Source organism: Lissotriton helveticus, chromosome 5_1 (assembly GCF_964261635.1).
Source record: "Lissotriton helveticus chromosome 5_1, aLisHel1.1, whole genome shotgun sequence".
Taxonomy (NCBI): Eukaryota; Metazoa; Chordata; class Amphibia; order Caudata; family Salamandridae; genus Lissotriton; species Lissotriton helveticus.
This window is the reverse complement of record NC_136065.1, coordinates 978,154,452-978,178,781: the sequence shown is the minus strand read 5'-3', so window position 1 is coordinate 978,178,781 and position 24,330 is coordinate 978,154,452. Positions and strand designations below refer to the sequence as shown.

Sequence of the window (24,330 nt, the reverse complement as noted above, 5' to 3'; positions counted from 1 at the left end):
ATTCTAGATTAGTGCATGTTTAAGCCTTAGATACAAAGTGTTTTTCAGAAACAGTGGTTAATATTCAAACAAGACTTTCGTATTTTAAAAAGTGTGTTGACTGGGACATTTAGGACCACTTTTGTGGAGCTCAAGTACATACCATTAAATTACAGAAAAACACAATATGAATGGTATATGAAGATATATAGACATCCCACGTGCATGTGCTACCATGTTCTATAAGTGGAAAGACAGTTGTCTTTTTCAGTATGCACATGAGTCAAGCTCCAAATACGTAGGGTGAAAAATTATATAGGTGGAAATAGAGACTTAATTTAGGGGTGGCCAGGGGTTGCTGCTCCGATCCCTGCCTTGCTGCGTGCGACCCCTACCACTGCTTTTGCGACTATTGGCTTCAGTTGTAGCAAAATCAGTGCCAAAAACACACAGGGGTGGCTCTGTATTCCTTATTTTCTTCCCATTGTTCATTATACTAATAGTCAATAATATTCTATTTTTCACTATAAGAGAATGGTTTTAAATGTTGTGTGCCTTCTTGTGTGTGACAGTGTGTTTTGTGAGAGAGTGAGAGAGCGCAAGTTAAGAAAAACTGTAGAAGTGCACCATATTTACAAGCACGTTGTATTAGTTTAGTAAACATTATATAAGAGTGTCGATTTAATAGAGTGAAAATACATAAGAGTGTTTAACTAAATGTAGAATTGCATATATCTGTGTGAGAACTAATGTAGAATTGTGTAGAAATACTAGGATGATGTTGGATTCCTACGTTATGTGGCTGTGGAAGGGGAAAATGTAATTCTGCTAAACGTAGAAATGTGTAGGCCACATGGCAGTTCACATAAAGTACAGGATGCTGTTACACTTTCTTGTGAGATAGTGGATTTCAATGTTATTGTAATTCAAAGTAGTATTGATCATGGATCTGAAATATATTTTATAGAAGTGTTTTCCATATAATTCGTGTGTGTAATAGGTTAGAATACCGTTTAACAAAGAAATTAAATGTTTTACAGAGTGCATAGGCCCGTTTCATGTAATTTTAATAGGCCTGAATAGATAAAGTCATTTCTTTTGATCTGCATGTGCTCGTTAGAGAAAAGTCGTGCTAGGCACTAACTGTGAATCCTGTTACATGGTTTACGACTTAAAGATATGGTGGAGGCCGGAATTTGGGGCCCACAGAGAAAGTGTCTTTTGCAGGTGCGAGGGGGTTTAATCAGGAAAGTGATGAATAGACTTTTGTTCAAGAGAGCCTGGCACAGGCCTGGAGGAGTCTTCAGGAATTTCCTGGGGGTACCGTCTTGCCGGAGAGGAGCCTGGGAAGCAAGGTCAACGCTAACGATGGGCCTAGAAGGAGTACCAGCATGGAAGTTGCCACCAGAACCAACACCACGTGAGGGGCGTCTCTAGGGGCGTTTCTAATGTAAATGTGATTTTGTATTAGGGACAGCACCCCTGGGTGGAGGCAAGGCAGATGATCTGAGGAACCTAAGAGAGCGGATGGGTAGGCAGATAGGGAACTGCGAGACATCGACTTTGAAACAAAGACTAAGGGAAGTGTGTGATCTTCTTTGGAAGTCACCACTGCTGACAACTTTTTAGGTTAAGATCTTGCTAAGTAGGGATGTCACTTAGTCTAGAGTAGGGACAGTCTAATCTGATTTTCTTCTTTTCTGTAAATGACTCATAAGCTACAGCTTGTGTTCATCCTCGTAACTTTGCTAATTCTAGAATTGGTTTTGGTGATATTCTTTTGCCGACTGAAAGCATTTAGAAAATTTATGTTTGTATTGATACCCGTATATCTTTTGAATCTGATTTTGAGATGTTTGTATCTCCAGTTAAGTTTGGCTTTGTAATAAACTTTTAAAACTTTTAAGCTTCAGTGGTTCTTTAGAGTGGTGTAAGTCATTAACTGACTAACCTAGTAGTGGATTGCCTTTTACTCAATGACAGGTACCAACGGTTCAGTCGACCTGAGTTGGGATCTAGATCTATAACTATAGACCAGAAATCCCGCGTTAACAGTTGGTAGCAGAGTGAGGATGGTTACCTTCTTGAGGAAGGTGATCTAGACTAGGTTAGTTTACCCCAAGGTCCCTAGAGCTCGAGAGGTGGCCTGCCGAAGAAGGCACTGACGGAGAGAGAGAAAAGCAGCAGTATCGGACGAGAGTGAGTATAACAAGGGTCATGCGTGGACAGATTGCGGTGTTTTGTGTTGTATTTGTATTGTAATGTCATGCGGAGTTGAATGCCTGTAGTGTGATTGTGAGAAGGTTGTGAGCGCGCGCAACCTGGTAAAATCTTAAGTTCGGGGTAGAGCTTAAGTGGTTCGAGTGTATCGAACATCCAGAGTAATTGTCGACCAGAGTAAGGAGGTCATGAGGTACCATTGACCGCCGCAGGACCGAGATAGGGGGAATGCAAGAGTGCGTGTGTGGGTAACGGACGCAGGTCGAAAGTTACCGTGTGCAAGTAACCTATCAGAGAAGGCGATTGTCTGGACGTACAAGAAAAGACATTTCGTCGGTTAAGGTGACAATTACAGTTAGACTGTGGACGTACAGTCAGAGAAAAGTGATCGCTTGGTCAGAAGTAATCATTTTTTTCAGAGTATGAATGGGACGCATGCATGACCGGGAGACGAGCGGAGAAAGGAGGGGAACTGCTGCAAAGGGGGACGAGTGACGACAGCGAGAGCCGCGCTGAGATAGGTCGGTCAGTGTGAAGCCGCGCTGGAACGAGAGACGTCAGTCAGAGCCGCGCTGTGATAGGGCGGTTGGGGTGACGTCGGCTAAAGCCACGCAGTGATAGGACGGTTGGTGTGACGTCAGCGGAGAGCCGCGCTGTGATAGGCCAGTTAGCGAAAACCGCGCTGAGATTGGTGGATTGTCATCAGGAAGTAAACGAATGCGGAGAAAATAGAAATTCGTAGATTTTGAACATGAAGTGTTTTAAATGCTTGAGAGGGATTTTTAAGAGAAAGAGAAGAGAATCCTATTGTGGGGAAGAGGCACCGCCAGAGGGTACACCAGCTTACTATATGGCAGCAAATGTTGGGTTGCATACTATACTGTGGCTCGATACTTGGAGTAAGATTACAGAAGGGAATGAGGAATTGACCTTTCCGAAATATGGAACTTTTAGATTAGAAGTGTTACATCAGCTGAAAGCAGTCATGTCCTCACTGAGACCTTTGCCTAGACCAACACAGTTTGAGGCCCTTAATGCGTGGATTAGGGCGGCGCACGACAGGAATCAGAATAGACGCCAAGAAAGGGTAAGGCGATCAGTAAGGGCAGTGCAAGATGCTAAATGGGATGAGGAAGCCAAGAAATGGAGGGTACGGACGATTGAAGTAGACAAGTTGTACCCCTTGAGAGAGATTACAGGTGAAAAGAAACCCATGGAAGAGGATGATGAGAGCGAGTCGGAGGACGGCCTCATAAATAGGTTGTTGATAGATAGACCACCTCCGGACAATAGGGAGACAGAAGGTACGGGGCTCCCAAAAGAAGACAGGGTTGGCATAGAAGGGTATAGGTCACTCCCTATAGCGGATTGGGTACCTACCAAAGGTGAGGAGACACCTCAACATGGTCCTGTAGAGAGTGTGGTCGGAAGGTTCGTGGTGCAGAAGGTGCCAGAAGCAGAGAGGGTTGAGTCTCATGGATTGCCAGATGCTCTTCAAGTACCTGTTACCATAGGTCCTATACGGTCGATTTATAACCCAGAGAAAGCGAGGGAAGAAAAACAGGTATAGCTAGATAGAGAAAGAGTTGAGATGGAAAGAAGGAATAACACGACCAATGCTTGGAGGCAATTGTCAGGACCAGTAACTTGGAGCACCCCATTGGATTCAGCAGTGGGTCCCGTAGTAGAACAGGGGGGTCAGAGAGGACCGATGGATCTGAGGGGACCACGGCCGAAATCTTACAAAGAGCTGAGGGCTGACTTGAGAGAATGGGATGCGTCGACAGAAGCACAGAACAACAGGCCAAGAGCAGAAGCAGAATGGGGAAGTCGAGGCAATGGAACATTGTCTCACTGCGGGGCTAGCGCAAGCAGTCAGGAGTGGGACGGTAAAAGTCAGGAGAGTAGAGGAGTTATACGTCATATTGACGGTGGAAATGGGCAGGAGAGAAGTGAGAGAAGTACAGGATGTGGAGAGACGTCTCGTCTCATTCAAAGTGAGGGAGACCGAAGGACACAAGAATACAGGGATAGGTTTAGGTGCACTCACCATGCACCTAATGATAACGTACAGCATTGGAGTCGAGGGAGCATAGGGAACAGCGAAGGATCTTGCCACGAGTCGAGAGATCAGAGACCACCGGCAAGTGCTGAAGAAATGGGGAATAACGGAATGTCTTACCATGCATCTAGGGAAACCATGCAGGATGGGAATTGTGGGACTATGAGAAATGGGAAAGTGTTTCACCATACACCCAGAGAGGATGGAACTGCATGGGACCTGGAGAGATGGGAGCAAGGGAGGACTCCCCACAACTCGCCTGAGCCTAGACGTAGGACCCAGAGCTGTGATGGGAGAGACGTCAATGGATTCTCTAGAGATGGCATATTGAAAGCTGTAATAAAAGCCAAAAGACTTGACGTGTCCAGTTTAAAATCTGATCTGGACGAGATCATAGATGGTACAGTGCCGATAGAGAGGATTGACATGTATGAACAAGATGAGCTACTGTTTATAGCAAAGGACATCACACGAAAAGCCAGAGCAACTCATGAGAAACTGTCTGAACTGGCAGACAAGTATATGGTAGATTTGTCCAGAACCAAGTCATTACAGGGTAACCACAGGTTGCAGTATTCAGATCAGGACTTAGATGAGAGGAGGACAACGGGATTAAAAACACACATAAGGGAATTGATCACGGGAATAAGAGCATGGAGAGATCTGGACAAATGGGAAGAGAGGTGGTCCAAAAAGGGAACTGTTAGGCGGAGTATGAATGTGATGTCCCCGGAGGGAAGGCTAATGCAGATGGAGGCATTCCCTTTGCGGGAAATATCGAATGGGAATTATGTACATGTGCCCTGGAGTAGGGGAGATTTGGCTGCATTTACCAACTCATTTCCGAAATTAAGGGAGAACCCGGTCGAGTGGTATAAGCAGGTAGAGAGGTTTGTGAAGATCTCGAAAGTATTGTGGATTGATTTGAACACCTTGTTTGACATTGTGGTCCCAGGAGACTTGTGGATGACATGCAAGGTTAGTGTCGAGTGGCCAAATGCAGAACCAGAAAGGAATCCCAGCACTAATGGACCGTCAGAAACAGTAATGTTGAAATACGATAGGGTAATGACATGGCTGAAGGAAAAGGTGCCACCACAAGACATAGATTGGGTGAAAATAGACCGAACAAGACAGGAACCAAAGGAGACAGTCCATGAGTATTATGAGCGATTGCTGAAAGCATTCAAACAATACAGCGGACTAGATGTAATGGACCCCAAGGATATAGGACAGTTTGTATCAAAGTTTGTTTTGGGGTTGAGACCTGATATTTGTCTGATGATTCAGCAGCATTTAATTTGTTGGCAAAACAAACCCTTGGATGAGATTTTGCGATATGCAAGATACTGTAGTGATGAGATAGAGTCCAAAGCAAAGAAATTAAAGGAAAAATTGATTGTAGTGCAGATGCAGTCAGCTGGAAAGGGTGGACAGCGCCAACAGGGAACAGGGACAATGGGACGAAAACCAAACGGACAGAATAGAGACAGCGAGGAAAACCCGAGACCTAGAATAGACCTTGCTACGTTGAAGAAAACGACAAAGTGTCATCAGTGTCACCAGGTGGGACATTGGAGACGTGAGTGTCCCTATAACCCTGAAAATGGAGAGATAGAAGTAGAGGATGAAGTTCAGGAAGCTCCAGTTCAAAGGGTGACAGTGTCAAGAAGTAATGTGGCCAAAGGGGGGACTTCGGCTCCACGAGCTCAGTTCCCTCAGCCACCAAAGATTACGACAGGAGGAAAGGTCTATAGACAAATGCCTTTGTTCACAGGTAAAGAAGAGTGTTACTACGTTGATCCATTGACGGGACGAGGTGTAAGTAGAGAGGAGGACTGCACTCTCGGGGCAGTTCTAGAAGTGGATCAAAGAGGACCGTTCGTTGAGGCAGAAGTGGCAGGGTGTCCTACAACATTTTTGGTGGATACTGGAGCTACTCGATCAACTCTGAGATCGGCAGTGGTTCCAGATCTACCAATGTCGGGGGAAACGATTCAGGTGGTAGGAGTTGCAAATAAGAGAATGAATAGCCCTTTGACGGAACCAGTGTCAGTGAAAATAGGAAACTACTCGGATGAACATCAGTTTGTGGTATGTGATTCTAGTCCTGTGTGTCTGTTAGGAAGGGACTTATTGTGCAAACTGAACTGCACCATAACTGCACACCTCAGGGAGTAGAGGTAGAGACGACAGATGATGACGCTACCTTTAAAGTTGTAAATTCAAGAACATGCATAGAGCTGTATCCTACACTGACAGTGGAGGAGCTCCCATGGGATTTACGAGGTGCAGTGTCATCCGAGGTATGGGATTTTACTGGGGAAGAGATAGGACTGATCAAAGGAGTAGAGCCAGTGAAGATTATGGTTAAACCAAATGCTGAATATCCAAGAACGCCCCAATACAAACTGACCCCGGAGACGATTGCAGGAATAAAGCCTGTGATCGATTCTATGATACAACAGGGAATACTGAAGGAAATCGAGGGAAGTCCATGCAACTCCCCAATTATGGGTTTGCAGAAACCTAGTGGGAAATTTAGAATAGTGCAAGATCTTCGAAAAATTAACAACATAGCTGTTTCATGTTGTCCAGTGGTACCGAATCCATCAGTGATATTGTTTCAGATACCGTTCCAAGCTGAGTGGTTCACAGTGATAGATCTTTGTCAGGCTTTCTTTTCAATCCCATTGGATGAAGAGAGCCAGTACCTTTTCGCTTTTAAAATGGAAAATCGCGTTTTAACGTGGTGTCGAATCCCCCAAGGGTTTACAGATATCCCATAAATTTTCAACCAGCTGTTGAAGAAAAATCTTGAAAGTCTGGTACTGCCCCATAACTCGGTTCTGGTCCAGTACATAGACGACCTACTTGTTGCGTCAGAGACAGAAGAGGCTTGTAAGACAGATACCATTGCCTTGCTGAACCATTTAGCTGAAAATGGACACAAGGTTTCTCCGAGCAAATTGCAGTACTGTCTGACAGAAGTACAGTACTTGGGGCACCGGATAGAATAAGGAAAGCGCAAGGTGTCACCAGATAGGATAGAGGCGATAATGAAAATGAACGCGCCTACGACGCAGAGAGAAGTCAGGATGTTTTTAGGAATGGTTGGTTACTGCCGACAGTGGATAGCTAACTTTTCACTGAAAGCAAAACCCTTACAAAAACTGACGCACAAGGAGGTGAGTGATCCGGTACCATGGGACAATGATTGTTTGATGGTGTTCCTCCAGCTGAGAGAAGACTTGTGTCGTGCTCCGGCTTTGGGAATGCCAGATTATGAGAAACCATTTGCACTTTTCTGCTGTGAGAGGGAGGGTTGTGCTTTATCAGTTTTAGTGCAAATTCATGGAAATGCCCGTAGACCAGTTGCTTACTTTTCGGCTACCTTAGATCCAGTAGCCGCAGCGTTGCCCGGATGTCTCAAATCCGTTGCTGCAACAGGTGTCAGCATTGAGCAGTGTGAAAATATAGTAATGGGACACCAGTTAGTTGTGTATGTACCGCATTCTGTAGAATTGTTGATGACCAGGACCAAGACACAGCACATGACCAACAGTAGGCTCACGCGCTACGAGCAAGTTATTCTTGCTGCAGAGAACGTGACCCTTAAGAGGTGCTCTGTTTTGAATCCTGCTACTCTGATGCCACTTCCTAACGATATAGAAGGCGAGGAATGTGAAGATCACGATTGCCTTGATGTGACTGAACTATGCACGAAACCAAGACCAGATATCGTGGATGAGCCATTGATCGACCCTGATGAAATTTTCTTTGTTGATGGGTCATGTTCAAGAGACGATACTGGTCGGTTGAGAGCAGCTTATGCAGTTTGCACCATTACTGGAGTTGTGGAAGTCGCTTGCCTGTAAGGAGTACACTCCGCTCAGGTAGCAGAAATCATTGCATTGACACGTGCCTGTATAGCAGGAAACAAAATTAGAGTCACCATCTATACGGATAGCCAATATGGTTTCGGTGTAGTTCATGATTTTGGGCAGTTGTGGTCTCAGAGGGGTTACATGACCTCCTCTGGTTCGCCTATTCGAAATGGAGAATTTGTGCGATTACTGTTAGAAGCATTACAAGGTCCAGCTGAAATCGCAATCGTTAAATGTGTAGCCCACACTAAGAATACTGATTTTGTGTCACAAGGTAATAGATATGCAGATGAAGTTGCCCGCTATTGTGCGGAGCAAGGATATTCTTTCACGGAGGTGGAAGTAGGTGGGGTTCAGGAAAAGACCGAATTAAACATGATGCTAGAAACAGTGGATACTTGGGAGGATTTGAAAAACATGCAAGAAAATGCACCTGATTCTGAGAAAAAGGCATGGGAAACAGCAGGATGTGTGAAAAGTGAAATGGATTTCTGGGTTTCAGCAGATGGAAGAGCAGTGTTACCTGAGGAATTAGTGAGTCCAATGGCACGACAGATACATGGTCCAGTACATCTAGGAAGAGATGCCATGCTGAGGGTATTCAGGCAGACTTGGTATTGCCCTAAGTTTAGGATTGCAGCAGAAGCAGTGTGTAGGAGATGTGTCACATGTCAGCAACTGAACTTAGGGAAAAGAACACCGGTTACAATGAGTCACATTGGAAGGTCTGGGGGGCCTTTCAACAGAATGCAATTAGATTTTATTGAAATGCCAAAAAGCAACCACCTGAGGTATGTTTTGGTGGTTGTATGCATATTTTCCAGATGGGTCGAAGAATACCCTACACGCAGGTGCGACACACTCACAGTAGCAAAGTTGTTGCTTAGAGAGTTGATCCCGCGCTACGGGGTGCCAAACTCCCTGGAATCAGATCGAGGAACTCATTTTAACAGCAAAGTTGTGAAAATGCTTTGCTCTGCATTGAACATTGATCAGAAGTTGCACTGTAGCTATCGACCAGAGGCTTCAGGTATCGTGGAGCAGATCAACGGCACGCTGAAGTCCCAAATAGCCAAAGTATGCTCATCGACTTCCTTAAGTTGGCCTGATGCTCTGCCTTTGGTACTTATGAGTATGCGTAGCACACCAGACAGGAGGACAGGCCTCTCTCCGCATGAGATCCTGACGGGGAGGGCAATGAGACTTCCAACTGTCCCAACCACTGCTTTGTTGAACATTACAGATGACCTAATCCTGGATTACTGCAAGGGACTGTCTGACGCCATTCATTCTGTGTCCCTCCAGGTGCAGGCTGCTGAGGTTCCATCTTCCAGAGACCTGTGTCATGATCTGTGCCCAGGAGATTGGGTGCTGTTGAAGAAGCATGTCCGGAAGAACTGCCTAGATGTGCGCTGGAAGGGGCCCTACCAGGTCATCCTTACCACGAATACCGCTGTGAAGTGCGGAGGGCTGCCAAATTGGATCCACGCTTCCCATACTCAAAGAGTTCCAGCGCCCCTAGAAGAAACAGCTCCTCTCGCAGATGAAGATTCAGTTGTGGACGGTGGGCCACTAGAGGGGATCAGTCAAGCTGTGGGGGTGTCTGAGGAAGTTGGGAGCGTTACGGATCCAGAAGAAGAAGAAAGACAGAACGGCAGTGAAACTGAAGTTGCCACTGAAGGAGAAAGCTGCGGTGAAAACAACTCAGACACAGAACAAGTCCAGAGTGATCAAGAACCGAGTGAATGGACAAGAAATAGGAGGACAAGGCGTGGAGCAGCTACTTGGCCTGAAAGAAAAAGGAGGCCAAGCTTGAAGCCAGCTCGAGAAGAAACTCTTGCTCCTATATCTGAAGACTCGGATCTGGACGAAGGTGTACAAGGACAGGAACAGGAAGGTCCAAGGAGATCAAGGAGGGTGCGAGTGCCTTGCAGAAGATACTCTACTCCTGAGTGGACCTACCTCGCTACAGATGTCCGAAGCACGCAGAACTGGGAGGGTGAGGCAAGTGACCCTGACCAGAGTTGACCCCATCATAACAGTGGAAATAGAGTTGCTGATACCAGGATTGGAGGTCGAAGGATTGCTGACTCTCAATATTGTCTATCCTCCTCTCCTGAGTGGAATAAGAGACAGGGTTTTAAACACTGTAGAATTTCCGGTTTGTTGTTCAAGGAGTCCAATACTCGAGGAGCTCCTTCTTCGTTTAGAAATATTAGAAGGAGTGATGAGAGTCGTTGGAACACGTATAATTCCAGATTGTTAAAGACTTTGTAAATAAATTAATGAAGAGATAACCTAGCGCCAAGTGAAAGAAGAAAGTAGGGACTTCCATTTAGAGGACGGAGAAGGGCTAGGGTTGTCTGTTGCTATAGAAATCAAAGACTGATCTTGCGGAGAAGATTTCCAGCTTCCAGTTGTGGTTCGAAAAGAGACATTGTGCTGTGAAAAAAAACTGGAACTACACGGTTTGAGGACATGGAGGTTGGCAACCCGAACCGCAGGGCCAAATGTATAATAGGCACACTTTTAGTGGGAGTGATTTTTCTTATAGCTTTAGTAGTTACTATATCATATGTAGTGGGACATGAAAACGAAGAGAAAGCAACAACAAAACCAAAGATTACATCGATACAGAAACCTACTATTGCTAGTAAAAAGGGGGACAATACAGAGAAAGACAAAGCTTTACTAGCAGCTGAGACTCGTAGGTTACATGTAGATGAATCCCAGGGGAACTTTAAATCGAATGCATATGCTAAATTGTTATACGAATATGCTGATGCTATGGAGGCCAAAAATTGCTACGTGTGCATGAAATTGCCAGCCTCTGTAGACGAAGGTATCAGATACCATCATCTTCCATTGACTTATGGAATCACATGTAGTTTATTGCTGAGCATATTTTATGAAAGGGATGGGTTCGAGTACTATTTCTCGAACTTTGACTCAGTGTTACCAGAAGTGCCGAACTACAAGCATTTGAATAAATGGGATTACTATAAGAGTGAAGACAGATTACAGAAATTTTTCCTTCCATGGAAAACTTTAGATACTTCACATGCCCGAAGGAATATTTTGACTTGTAAAGTGTCAGAAATTGAGAAAAAGTTTGTAGGGCAGGTGGATGATCGATACAGGAGACAAAAGATTTTAAAATCTTCAGGTCAATGGAAAACAGATTGGACCGAAGAAGAAAGGGCACACCAAAGAAAGGGTAGCAATGGTCCAATAGCTCTAGATCGAGAGAAAAGGGGGAAACTGTGCATACATAGAAGTGAAACTTATTATGAGAATGTATTTGTGGGTAAGGTGAGTTGCGAACATGCTTTCCAGTTAGAGTACTATTCGAAGGATTTCCTGAAGGAAATGCAGGTGATCCCAAATGTATATTTGGTCTGTGGGAGAAATGCATACGTGAAACTACCAGATAATTGGTATGGATCATGTTATTTGGCAATTGTCTTTCCCAAAATATATCATGCTAAGGATTTGGAAATCATAGAGGGAGGAAAACAAGTTAGGGAAAGAAGAGATGTCAGCACTGAGGAGGTAGTTGGAGACGTATTTGGTGCTATGTTTCCTATTTTAGGGATAGCACTAAATGATGTTAAGATTAGAAGATTGGCAACAGTTGTAGATAGGTTGTCCGCCAGTACTGCTAGATCACTAATGCTGGTGGAAGGAGAGATGCAATCGATAAGGGCAATGGTTCTTCAGAACCGACTTGCTCTAGATGTTCTGTTAGCCAAAGAGGGAGGAGTCTGTAAGGCTTTGAAGGTCCAGGAATGTTGCACTTACATTCCAGACAATTCAAAACCGTTGGAGAAGTACATTGGAAACATTACTGAAATACACCATGAAATAGAGGATTTGACAAAGGTAACAGTGTGGGAAAAAGTAGGTCAAGGAATGGGTAAAGTTGGAGGTTGGTTTGCCAACCTAGGAAAGAATATCATTTGGTACATACTGAAACCTATTATCATAATAGTGATCTGTATAATCACTTTGTGGGGATTGGTGCGGCTGTATCAATGGTATAGATCAAACAGGTTGCAAAGAACCATGAGAAGGCAAGAGAGGAGATTGACTGCAATGCAGGATAATCAGTACCGGAGTCTAAAGGCTCTAGAGACGATGAAACGAGGGGGAACTGACACGACTTCAGTTTGACTCAGACCATACCTCAGGGATGGTGTTTTGAGGGTGATGACTACTGAAAGTCATCAAAGGGGGGATTGAGAGAGCGCAAGTTAAGAAAAACTGTAGAAGTGCACCATATTTACAAGCACGTTGTATTAGTTTAGTAAACATTATATAAGAGTGTCGATTTAATAGAGTGAAAATACATACGAGTGTTTAACTAAATGTAGAATTGCATATATCTGTGTGAGAACTAATGTAGAATTGTGTAGAAATACTAGGATGATGTTGGAATCCTACGTTATGTGGCTGTGGAAGGGGAAAATGTAATTCTGCTAAACGTAGAAATGTGTAGGCCACATGGCAGTTCACATAAAGTACAGGATGCTGTTACACTTTCTTGTGAGATAGTGGATTTCAATGTTATTGTAATTCGAGGTAGTATTGATCATGGAACTGAAATATATTTTATAGAAGTGTTTTCCATATAATTCGTGTGTGTAATAGGTTAGAATACCGTTTAACAAAGAAATTAAATGTTTTACAGAGTGCATAGGCCCGTTTCATGTAATTTTAATAGGCCTGAATAGATAAAGTCATTTCTTTTGATCTGCATGTGCTCGTTAGAGAAAAGTCGTGCTAGGCACTAACTGTGAATCCTGTTACATGGTTTACGACTTAAAGATATGGTGGAGGCCGGAATTTGGGGCCCACAGAGAAAGTGTCTTTTGCAGGTGCGAGGGGGTTTAATCAGGAAAGTGATGAATAGACTTTTGTTCAAGAGAGCCTGGCACAGGCCTGGAGGAGTCTTCAGGAATTTCCTGGGGGTACCGTCTTGCCGGAGAGGAGCCTGGGAAGCAAGGTCAAAGCTAATGATGGGCCTAGAAGGAGTACCAGCATGGAAGTTGCCGCCAGAACCAACACCACGTGAGGGGCGTCTCTAGGGGCGTTTCTAATGTAAATGTGATTTTGTATTAGGGACAGCACCCCTGGGTGGAGGCAAGGCAGATGATCTGAGGAACCTAAGAGAGCGGATGGGTAGGCAGATAGGGAACTGCGAGACATCGACTTTGAAACAAAGACTAAGGGAAGTGTGTGATCTTCTTTGGAAGTCACCACTGCTGACACCTTTTTAGGTTAAGATCTTGCAAAGTAGGGATGTCACTTAGTCTAGAGTAGGGACAGTCTAATCTGATTTTCTTCTTTTCTGTAAATGACTCATAAGCTACAGCTTGTGTTCATCCTCGTAACTTTGCTAATTCTAGAATTGGTTTTGGTGATATTCATTTGCCGACTGAAAGCATTTAGAAAATGTATGTTTGTATTGATACCCGTATATCTTTTGAATCTGATTTTGAGATGTTTGTATCTCCAGTTAAGTTTGGCTTTGTAATAAACTTTTTAAACTTTTAAGCTTCCGTGGTTCTTTAGAGTGGTGTAAGTCATTAACTGACTAACCTAGTAGTGGATTGCCTTTTACTCAATGACAGGTACCAACGGTTCAGTCGACCTGAGTTGGGATCTAGATCTATAACTATAGACCAGAAATCCCGCGTTAACAAGAGCATGTGTATGTGTGAGCATGCTTGCCTGTATGTGTAAGCATGTATGAGTAAGCATGCATGTATGAGTTTCAGTGAGTAGGTCAGTGCCAGGTGGTGAATGAGATTGAGATCCAGTTTTACTATTTTTTGATGCAAGGTAACGCTGCACCGAAGTTTCTGCGCTACCTCATGTCAAAGGGAATAGGAAAAAATAACCATATCTATTAGGAAACGGTGCATTCTTCTCTCCAAGTGCCCAGGCGAAGTTTTGGCGGCCATATGCCAATGCAGACTCCCTTCTGCCATAGTGCAAGGGTGTGTAAAATCTCTGAAGCATTATTTTTTTTTACTGGAAGAAGTCTCTTCCATTGCGAAAACTATGCTTTAAGACTTGTGAGGTACAATGCTGCACAAATGCTAAGTTGGAAAAATATTTTTCTTCCCTACACCTGCCTCGAGGAGGAGTACATTTTTGGTGCAAACTCCTGTGGACCAATATTTGTAAAAGGTGTCTTAACCCATTGGTGGTTGCATGGGAACACTTGTGCATTACCTATAGGGTGCCCCCTTGGTGCAAGGTAGCACAAAGCAGGGTATAGCACAACATTGCATTACTTTCGGATGTTATCTGATGTGAATCCTAATTTGCAATTGTATAGGAATTCTAATTCCCACCCTTGAACTTTGTGCTGAGTAGAAGTGACACAAACCCGGCGCAAAGTGTTAGGAAACCCAAGCCTGAATGTCAGTTAGTATCTGTGAGTGAAAATTATTGAGATTAATGAGTGATAGGAAGTGAGTGAGAAGAATGAATGAGCATAATGATTTGTAAGCAAATATAAATGAGAGTCAGTGAGAGAATGAGTCTGAGTGAGTAAATGTGATGGAGAATGAGGCGTGATGATCCCTGGCATACAGAAGGTAATTATTGTTATATAGATACACCCTGAGCAAAATACTGGCACTAGCATACTTGAGCAATTCTTAGCATGATAGACACCTGTGACAAAGTACTAGCACTGGCAGGTAATTATTGGCATAGAGGACACCCATGGAAAAATACTGTTAATGGCATACTAGATGTAATTCATGGCATACAGTGTACTCGTGTAAAAAACTAGCATATTTGACGACATTATTGGCATGTGGACACTTGTCGCAAAATGCTAGTACTAGCACAATGGAGGTCATTTTCATTATAAATGTGGACAACATGGCTCATGGGAGGGAGGTAACCATGACAAAATGTGGACCTTGAAATAGTGAGGTAATTTTGGATTTAACGGTCATATTCCTACGGCACATAGACAGCACAAATTGCAAAATTCTGGCACAAGCATATTTTATGTCAGTTTTGATATAAGGGGGCATCCACGAAATATTGGGCCACTGATGGCAAACTGCTGGCCCTGGCACAATGGAGGTAATGTTTGACTTATGTGGACACCCATACCACATTTTAAAAAAGTGGAGTTAACTCCTTGGGACATAAGGTTTCATTGGCCTGGCACACTATGAAAGTATTTGAATATTTAGAGAGTGGCCTTCCATATCCTTTGGCATTTTATCAAATTTATGTGGGAATTATGCATTTAAATACACTATTTCAACCATGATTTGATTACTGAGATGCCACTTGATTGAGAAAGAACCATTTATACTCCACTCTGGCTGTTGTTAACTTGCACGGACACATATAACATGACCTTACTTATTATTTATCCGATTTTATGTAATAAGTCTAAATAGAAGTGTAGATATGGTCCCCAAATTATCCTCATATGAAATTGACCGTTCTTATTTCCAGTTGAACCTACACAGATGTAAAATGTAATAAATGCTTTTCTCCAATAGCGACAACAATAGTGATAATGGTGAAGACGATGGTGATACTGATAATAATTACAATGCTATTTTATATAGAAAAGCGAACTTGTTTTTGTTGTCTGTGCAGGCTTTATATAAAGGGCATTTCCTATTTTCATTTTTACAGTAACACAAGGAGAACTCATTGCATAAACATAAATCATGGAAAAACTTTGATTCAAAATCTTACCAAACTTTAAAAATATAAGTTGCATGCACTTTTTTGTTTTGTGTTGTTTTACTGAATTTAAAGTTAAATAACAGTTTGTTTGACATGATCTAATTCTCTCTTCTCTTAAAACATCCATTACATTTTAGATATTGGAGTTTTCCTACTAACTCGTAAACTCACCTTCTGATGTGTGATCCACTAAATTTGTTGCCATAAAAGCCACTGTTGGGGATGATGCAGAAGCTAACTTTGTTAGCTGAGTAGGTATCAATGGAGTCATGCAACTATCCATTCTTGAAGTGACACCTGTATGTAAACACCAAAAACACATGCTTAGTCAAATAGCTTTTTCAAGAAGAATGGCTCTTGCTAAAAAATTATTTTACTTATTCTAGTTGTGCAGTTTGTTTATTGAAATATCTCTTTCTACTTTATGTATCAGTTGCATTTGAAAAATAAATGGTAGGCGCATAGGGCAAGATGCACAATGCATTTGGAAGAAGTGGACACCTGTCTGTGACTGCTTTTAACTAATAAAATGCACCTCATTTTCCTAAAAAGAAAATGGAATGATTTTAAACAAAATAATGTTTCACAATTTCTTTTAGGAGTAGTGCTCTAATGGATTTCGCAAAAGTTAAAACTCTTTGTACATCAGGGCCATAGTGCTTTTACAGAAAGGAAATGTTTTCTTCATTCCTTGCCTATCTCAAAATGGATCTTGAAAAAGTAAGAGGATTATGCAACAAAGCTTACAATCGTAAATGTGGGTTGTGGAAAATGAAATAAACTAATGGCGAGTTAAATGAAGTAAAGAAATAAAGTAACAATTGTGGCTATTATAGAGAAATCAATTTGAGTTGTGTTAATAAAAGAAATAGAAATTATTTATATGTTAATGCCAAACATGCTCTATAATCTACTGTAACAATAGAATAACTCCCATTACACCAACCATTATTCAGATTTAATGCCATTGAGTATACACATGTATGCTTCCCAATCGTTCATCAATTATCTTGCTCATATTTTCTTGTGATTGAGTGCTCATATTTTGAGTGATCGTATTAGAATGAAAATAGTTGTTTATTCTTCGATTTTACTACATAAACGTATGCGTTTCAGCTAAGCCGGAAGCAGAAAAAGTGAGGAATCTGAGGGACATGTTCTATCCTGTTTGTTAACCGAACACCTCTCCTCAGTAAAGGACAAAGAAAATAAGCCTACAAAATGACGTGGGTAAGTACTTGGGAGGAAGGCACGGGAAAAGGTAATTACTTTATTTGGAAAGAGATGTTTGAGAGTCTGAGATTCATAAAGCACTACCATGGTCACTGAAAATTGCCAATTATAAATGTATTTTCAATATGGAAATTCTTGAAATCCCAGATGCTGATCAGCAACTAAAGGATGTATGAGAGAGTAGACATAATGGAGGAATTCAAGATAATTGAGCAATGTAAAAGTAGTATCTTGCTTTCTGATTGACAGAAGAACCCTAACTAAATATTGTATTACAGGGAACAGCTTCCTGGGAAAATGAAAAGAAGAAAACATCTTAAAAAAAGCAACAACAAAAATAAGATTGAGAATAAAAGAAATAATGAGATCTAATGAACTTCTGGACCATTCAAGAAACCCTAAGATACAATAGACATCTGTCTGTCCCATAATTCAGTTTCCCAGTCCCAATTTATTTCCCCACACATTTCTATACCCTGAACATCAGAGCACTTATAAATTAAAATGAAATGTTTTAATTGACGAAAGTAATTAACAGGTATATTGAATGTACAATAAATGCTAAGTCTGAACTGATGCCACTAGTTTTGGAATATCAATTTGCATACTGCTTCATTTGTGCTATCTGTCATTGTGAATGAGGATAAGGTTTACACAGTGGTTTGCCATTTATGTCATTGTGGATCTTGGCCACGACTGATTTGTTTGGTAGCTTAAGGCTGCAACATTATTCAATCTGTATAGCATTCTGACACTCCTGAGGTATGGTACTTGCTGCATAAATCTACCAATCAACCATAAACAAGGAAGGAATGATGCATGTCTGCTAACAGGGGTGTAGCTTAATAGTAGAAAATGATAAAATCTTCTCAATTTCTGCTGTACTTACACATTCGGTACAAAAGGGGGTGGTGATGGACGGAGCATCTGAACCAATCAAACACTCACACTCAGTCAACAGATCTGGGATTAATCCATCACCGTTCTTTAGCCCACTCTGCCACCCCAGTTCAGACATGGCCATATGCAAATCAGTCTGACTCTGTGCCTCATGGGCACAGTCCAGCCCGAACTGCCAAGCCATGCCTTCCCTGGACCGGAATCAAGCTTCCTAGGACCGGTTTCTGGAATTTCAGCTGTCTTCAGTCAGGCTTGCTTGAATCCAGTGGCAAAGTGAGCAAGTGACTCGACGTCTGAGCATACCCTGCCAACTTATGGCGAACAAAGCGGTACAAAAGGGGGTGGTGATGGACGGATCAACTGAACCAATCAAACACTCACACCAAGTCAACAGATCTGGGTTTAATCCATCACCGTTCTTTAGCCCACTCTACCACCCCAGTTGAGACATGGCCATATGCAAATCAGTCTGACTCTGTGCCTCATGGGCACAGTCCAGCCCGAACTGCCAAGCCATGCCTTCCCTGGACCGGAATCAAGCTTCCTAGGACCGGTTTCTGGAATTTCAGCTGTCTTCAGCCAGGCTTGCTTGAATCCAGTGGCAAAGTGAGCAAGTGACTCAACGTCTGAGCATACCCTGCCAACTTATGGCGAACAAAGCGGTACAAAAGGGGGTGGTGATGGACGGATCAACTGAACCAATCAAACACTCACACCAAGTCAACAGATCTGGGTTTAATCCATCACCGTTCTTTAGCCCACTCTGCCACCCCAGTTCAGACATGGCCATATGCAAATCAGTCTGACCCTGTGCCTCATGGGAACAGTTCAGCCCAAACTGCCAAGCCATGCCTTCCCTGGGCCGGAATCAAGCTTCCTAGGACCGGTTTCTGGCATTTAAGCCATCTTCAGCCAGGCTTGCTTGAATCCAGTGGCAAAGTGAGCAAGGGACTCAAAGTCTGAGCATACCCTGCCAACTTGTGGCGAACAAAGCGGTACAAAAGGGGTGGTGATGGACGGAGCATCTGAACCAATCAAACACTCACACCCAGTCAACAGATCTGGGTTTAATCCATCACCGTTCTTAAGAAGTGTGGCTCACCGGTTAGAAGCGGCAGACCCTGAAGCAGAGGTCGGCCCGGGACCAGGGTTCAATTACCGACGTGGCAGGGTCTTGGGTCAATGTCCGCGGACTCGATAATTCTCGCTTAGGTGCCTACGCTAACCATGGGTCCCACTCTGCAACTCTGGGCAATAGCTTGCTTAATCTCCACAACGGCCCCAGCAACGCCGGGGATGCCTGGCTTCACCTTGGGGTGCCCTCTCACAGGGAAAGCCAGGACAGGTTCCCCAGCGGTATACAGCGCCAGGACACCACGTAACGAGGTAACAGTGCGCTTTACAAGTATACATACATTACATTACATTACAAGCCCACTCTGCCATAACCCGTTCAGACATGGCCATATGCAAATCAGTCTGGCCCTGTGCCTCATGGGAACAGTCCAGCCCAAACTGCCGAATTGCAGTTTAAACCTGCACAGCCAAGTTACGAATGGCAAGCCTGCATTCATGTTCTGCATTGTCCCTTTAGTTGTGGCACAATATGTGATGCAGTCTACAAGTGACATTATGGATATACCTTGTGCCATATACTAGGGACTTACAAGTAAGATAAATATGCCAATTAGAAGTATAGGAAATTTCAACATGTTTGGGGGGTGGGGGGGTCAGAGAACATGCATTAGTGCTTGGTTACCATAGAAGTGCACAGAGTCAAAAAACCTGCAGCATCAGTCCTAGAAAATGTGGGTGAGCACGTAAAAGGAGGTAATTGCTATCAATTTCCTTGTGGAAACATTTAATTGACCCGCCCCTCTGGCTCACCACTATACCTTGGACTATCACTCTAGCTGTGCGACATCTGTTTAATATTAGCTGATGACTTAACAACTCGGTTTAATATGTTATTAAGTTGTTGTTGCCAGTAGCTGGGTTTCACACAATAGTAAAACCACTTTTAAAAAAGCCCACTTTAAATCCTTCTTTTATTAGTACATTTTGGCCCATCTTGCTACTTCATTATTGGTCAAATTGCTTGAAAAACTATTGTATCTGCTGCTTAACAATTTTGTTGAGTGTAATGGCATTGTGCACTTGTTTCAGACAAAACTCAGAGCAGAAACACAGAGTTGATCATATGATATAATGGCGCTTATTGAAGACGATTGATTTAGCGCCTGATTAAGATCTTAGCGGATGGATTAGTTTGCCACAATGGTGATGAATATCCCTTCTGCCGAAATATAAATCTCGTAGGATATAATGGGCTTTATATGTCGGCGGACGAGACATCTGTCACCGTTGTGACGTAGTAACCTATCGACCAAAATCTAAATCAGGTCCTAAATCACTTACGCCATTAGCAACACAGTGGTATTCATGGAAGCTACGATCGCCAAACAGATCAGACAAAAGCTGTCAGTATTGATGTGAATCTTCCGCTTTGAGAAAGGGTAAGAAACAAGTAGGATTGCTTAAAGGGTTTTAGATGGATAGGAAAGTGAATGAAGTTAGAGCATCAAGGAACATTTATACAAGTTGAACCTCATTATTGAGGAGTTCTAGAGAAGGCCATGACAGAGGGAGTAAAGTTAGTTAGAAGAAGTGACAGAGCCTTTGACTTTAACAGTCTGAATGAGAAGCAGTAGCCAATGGTAAAGGACTTGTCGCAGAATTAAATATAGTTCTAATGAATGCCAGTTTTAATAAAGTTTGGTCAGGACCAAAACTTGTTCCAAACGAAAACAGTTAAAATAAGACTATATCTTTAGTCAGTCATGGGACTAAATATGTATCAACATTCCCTTTTGCAATTTCTAAATAGCGATTTTTAAGGAATCGCTATTTAGAAATCGCAAAATGGTATGTATGAAAATTGCTTTTTTTTTAGCGATTTCTTAAAATTCCTTAATTGCGATTAGCAAATTGCTAATCGCAATTAAGGAATAATTTCCCATTCATTTCTATAGGCCAGGAGGCCCATAGAAATGAAGGGGAAATTTGCGATTCGCAATTTGCGAATCGCAAATTGAGAATATTTACAAGGGTGCAGGGGTATCCAAAGGACACCCTGTTGCACCCCTGAAATCTGCATGGGTGCACATGTGGCGCACATACATGCCCTAAGGGCATGTATGTGCGTCACATGGCACTTTGAAAAATGAAAAAAATATGCATTTTGAAAGGAAATCGCAACTTACCACCGACTAGAAGTTGGTGGTAATTTGCGATTCCTTAAGGCCAATTTGTGATTTTTTTTGGCTTCTTACATTGCATGTAAGGAATTGCAAAATTTGCGATTCCTTAAATGCAATCGCAAGATAAGGAATCACAAATTTTGCGATTCCTTATCTTTGAAGCACATTTCCTTGATACATACCATTAGTCCAAATTGCATTCGCAAACGCCAAAATTCTGTGAATTTCGGCGTTTGCGAAGTCAATTTGGCTTGATACATATGGCCCTAAATCTAGAAGACTAACCAGGCAACCGGTATCAAGAAGTAAGCTTAAGAGAGATGTTGTTTGGAGGCAAAAAATAAAAATGCTAATCTTTGGTGATTATTAAGCACGCTGGTACAAAATACAGAACTGTCTTTGGACTAGTTATTTCATTATCCATGTTTGGAAGTTGAGCAACAGTTTCTGAGTTGAACAATATCCTCCATTCCAGCTATCATTCATATAGCTGTAAATCAATCTTTATATTGATGTAGCGATGATTTCATGTAAAGGACCGTAACAATCATGCAAGCCTACACATTGAATAAGTGTGAGACATTCTGCAAAGAATTGCACAATTCCAGCTCACTACATTGAATGTCACAAGGTTCAGGTGCAAAGGAGGGGCTGTGTTTGCACATTTTAAGGAGTCATGCACTCTTACTTTCAAACTGAACCAAAGACATACAAGATGTCAGCAACAGACTGTGTGATGCCTCTTTTACTTGCTACATGTGGTGCAATGCAGGTAGGCCAGCTGAATGCCAACTTTTTAAGGATGGAAACTCCAGGGCTTACTTATGGCATTTTTGTGTAGGGCAGCGCCGCAAGGCACCTTGCTGCACTGCCCTACGCCTAAGAGAAAGGACAGGAATACACTGTATTAAAGCAATAGCGTGTATTCCTGTCCTTTCTCCCTGCACTGCTGCCATTTCGGCAGCGTAGCACCAGCGTAGACACCCTAACACCATGGTGCAAGGGTACCTCCAGTGCTGATTTGGTTTTGTGCAGGAAGGGGAACCTTCCTGCAAAAAAACAATCCTAAGAGTCATTTTCCTCTTTCTATGTGTGTTGCAGAATGTAGCACACATGGAAGGAGGAGAAAAACACAAGGAGAAATACAAATATTTCTCCTCGCTACTCATCATCTCTGGAGGTGTATAGAGTTGACGCTTACCAAAGTTTACATGACTTTGTAAATCTGGGGCAGCTTCAAATTCCATGAGTGTCGCATGGGAAAACCCAGTGCAACACCCATGGAACGTCTCTCGGGCGCAGATTAAAATGACGCAGCGAATTGCACTGCATCGCCTTAATCATGATTTATGCCAATCAAAGCCATGGATGTATGACATTACAATGCATGCTTTTACCTCGCATGCCTTTACAACGCGGTTTTTACAACGCAAACCTTTACAACGCATAGCGCTTTGGGGTGCTGGAAAGTTAATAGTTTAATTTACTATTCCAACTCCAGTCCCCGTGGACACTAGGGAAGGTGTTGGATAGTAAATTAAACGTATTCCCTATCCTAGAGCGCCCCCCAGTGCAATGCGTTGTAATGGTTTGCGTGGTAAAAGTTGCGTCGTAAAGGCACTGCATGGTAAAAGTTGCGTTGTAAAGGATGTTTCCCAAAGCCATGCAGGGTCCTGATAAATAAGCCCCACACTGTGGAAGTATTTAGTTGTACTGTTACATGCAAAATTTATATTTCATCCCTAAAATTTAGGACGTGCAATCAGGCAACATCTCCCAAGCCTAATTAACTTTTAGCTACTTACTGTATAACATGGGCATCTTACTTCAAAGGTACTAACGCACTACTTTGTTGATGATTCAAGCTTGACGAGTTGAATTTGTTTAACAATCTTTATATATAGCAGGTTTGCAACTGTGTCTTCGTGATGTCTTACAGCTTTAACGAGATTCCTGCAAATCCTTTGCCGTAAAACTGACACTTTCTGAATATTAAGGTAAAGCGTGGGAAGGGAAACAGTTGCCTATGAAGATTTAAACATAGTCGTCACGTTTCTATGCACTAACACTTTTTATGAGCGATAGGGTTTTAATTAGCTCATAATGTAGGTAAAAGTCTCACTACATATTGAAAACGCGAATCTGTATCGTTGTGAGATAGAAGAAGGAGCGCACAGAGTTCATTCTGGTTGGTGGAATAAGTATCACGAAGAAACTGCGAAAATAGTTCACTTTTACATGAAATAAGACAAAGTGAATATTACTGCTTTTTCCTGGTCGTAAGACTTTTTTTTTTACCATAAGAAAGTCTATGAAAATATGGTAAATGAAAGAAAGGTGGTAAACATTTTCAAATTAGCCACATGTTTAGTGGTTATAATTATAGTACATTTTTGACGCTGCTTGCAGCCGCAAGATTTAAGTATGTGCATCTGTGTGGTTGCCAGGTCAATGGCTGGCAACTGGAAACTTGAAAGGACTGCAAATTAACTGTCGGATGTCAGTGCGTCCGGAGAGGTCGGCGCAGGAGAATTCTGCCTAGCTGCTAAGACTGACAGACACAGGGAGTCATAGGTGAAGCACTGACTAAAATGGATTTGCCATGCAGCCATTAAGATTGTTCTAGGCCTTGTCCCTGAGCATAATGGATTCACTGACACATCATCAAGCAGTCAGTCGCTGAGCCCATCTACTGACTTGGAAATGAGGCACAGATCTGCGTCTCTCAACCCTTTTTTTCTCTCGGCAAAGAGGTTAGCAGCATTTCTCTTTATCAGAAACATGGAAACATGGATTGAAGTGACGCATTTATGTCAAAACAAACAATCGCTGGCTATGCACGTTAAATGCAGACAAATAGCGTGTCAGTAAAATGGCCTGCTTCTAAAAACCTGTAATGGTGCTACTTTGTGTTGGTTTGACGTATATGTTCCCACGAGAACTCTGCTTCTGAGAGCAAATCGCATTTAGTTACTTTTTTCAGCTCCGAACATAAGAGTCGGAGGCAAATGGGGCATGCGATTTCTAATGAAACAGACCCGATGGAATTAAACGT

The 24,330-nt window shown here is 42.6% G+C and overlaps 1 protein-coding gene across 1 annotated transcript in view; it reads right to left on the bottom strand.

Annotated features, from left to right (window-relative positions):
* The window catches only part of TCERG1L (transcription elongation regulator 1 like), a 1,322,664-nt gene that overhangs the window by 721,087 nt on the left and 577,247 nt on the right, over positions 1-24,330 (bottom strand). Inside the window, exon 5 of the mRNA XM_078643487.1 lies at positions 16,054-16,179. Coding sequence (XP_078499613.1) covers positions 16,054-16,179 — 126 coding nt within the window. The remainder of the gene's footprint in view (positions 1-16,053; positions 16,180-24,330) is intronic.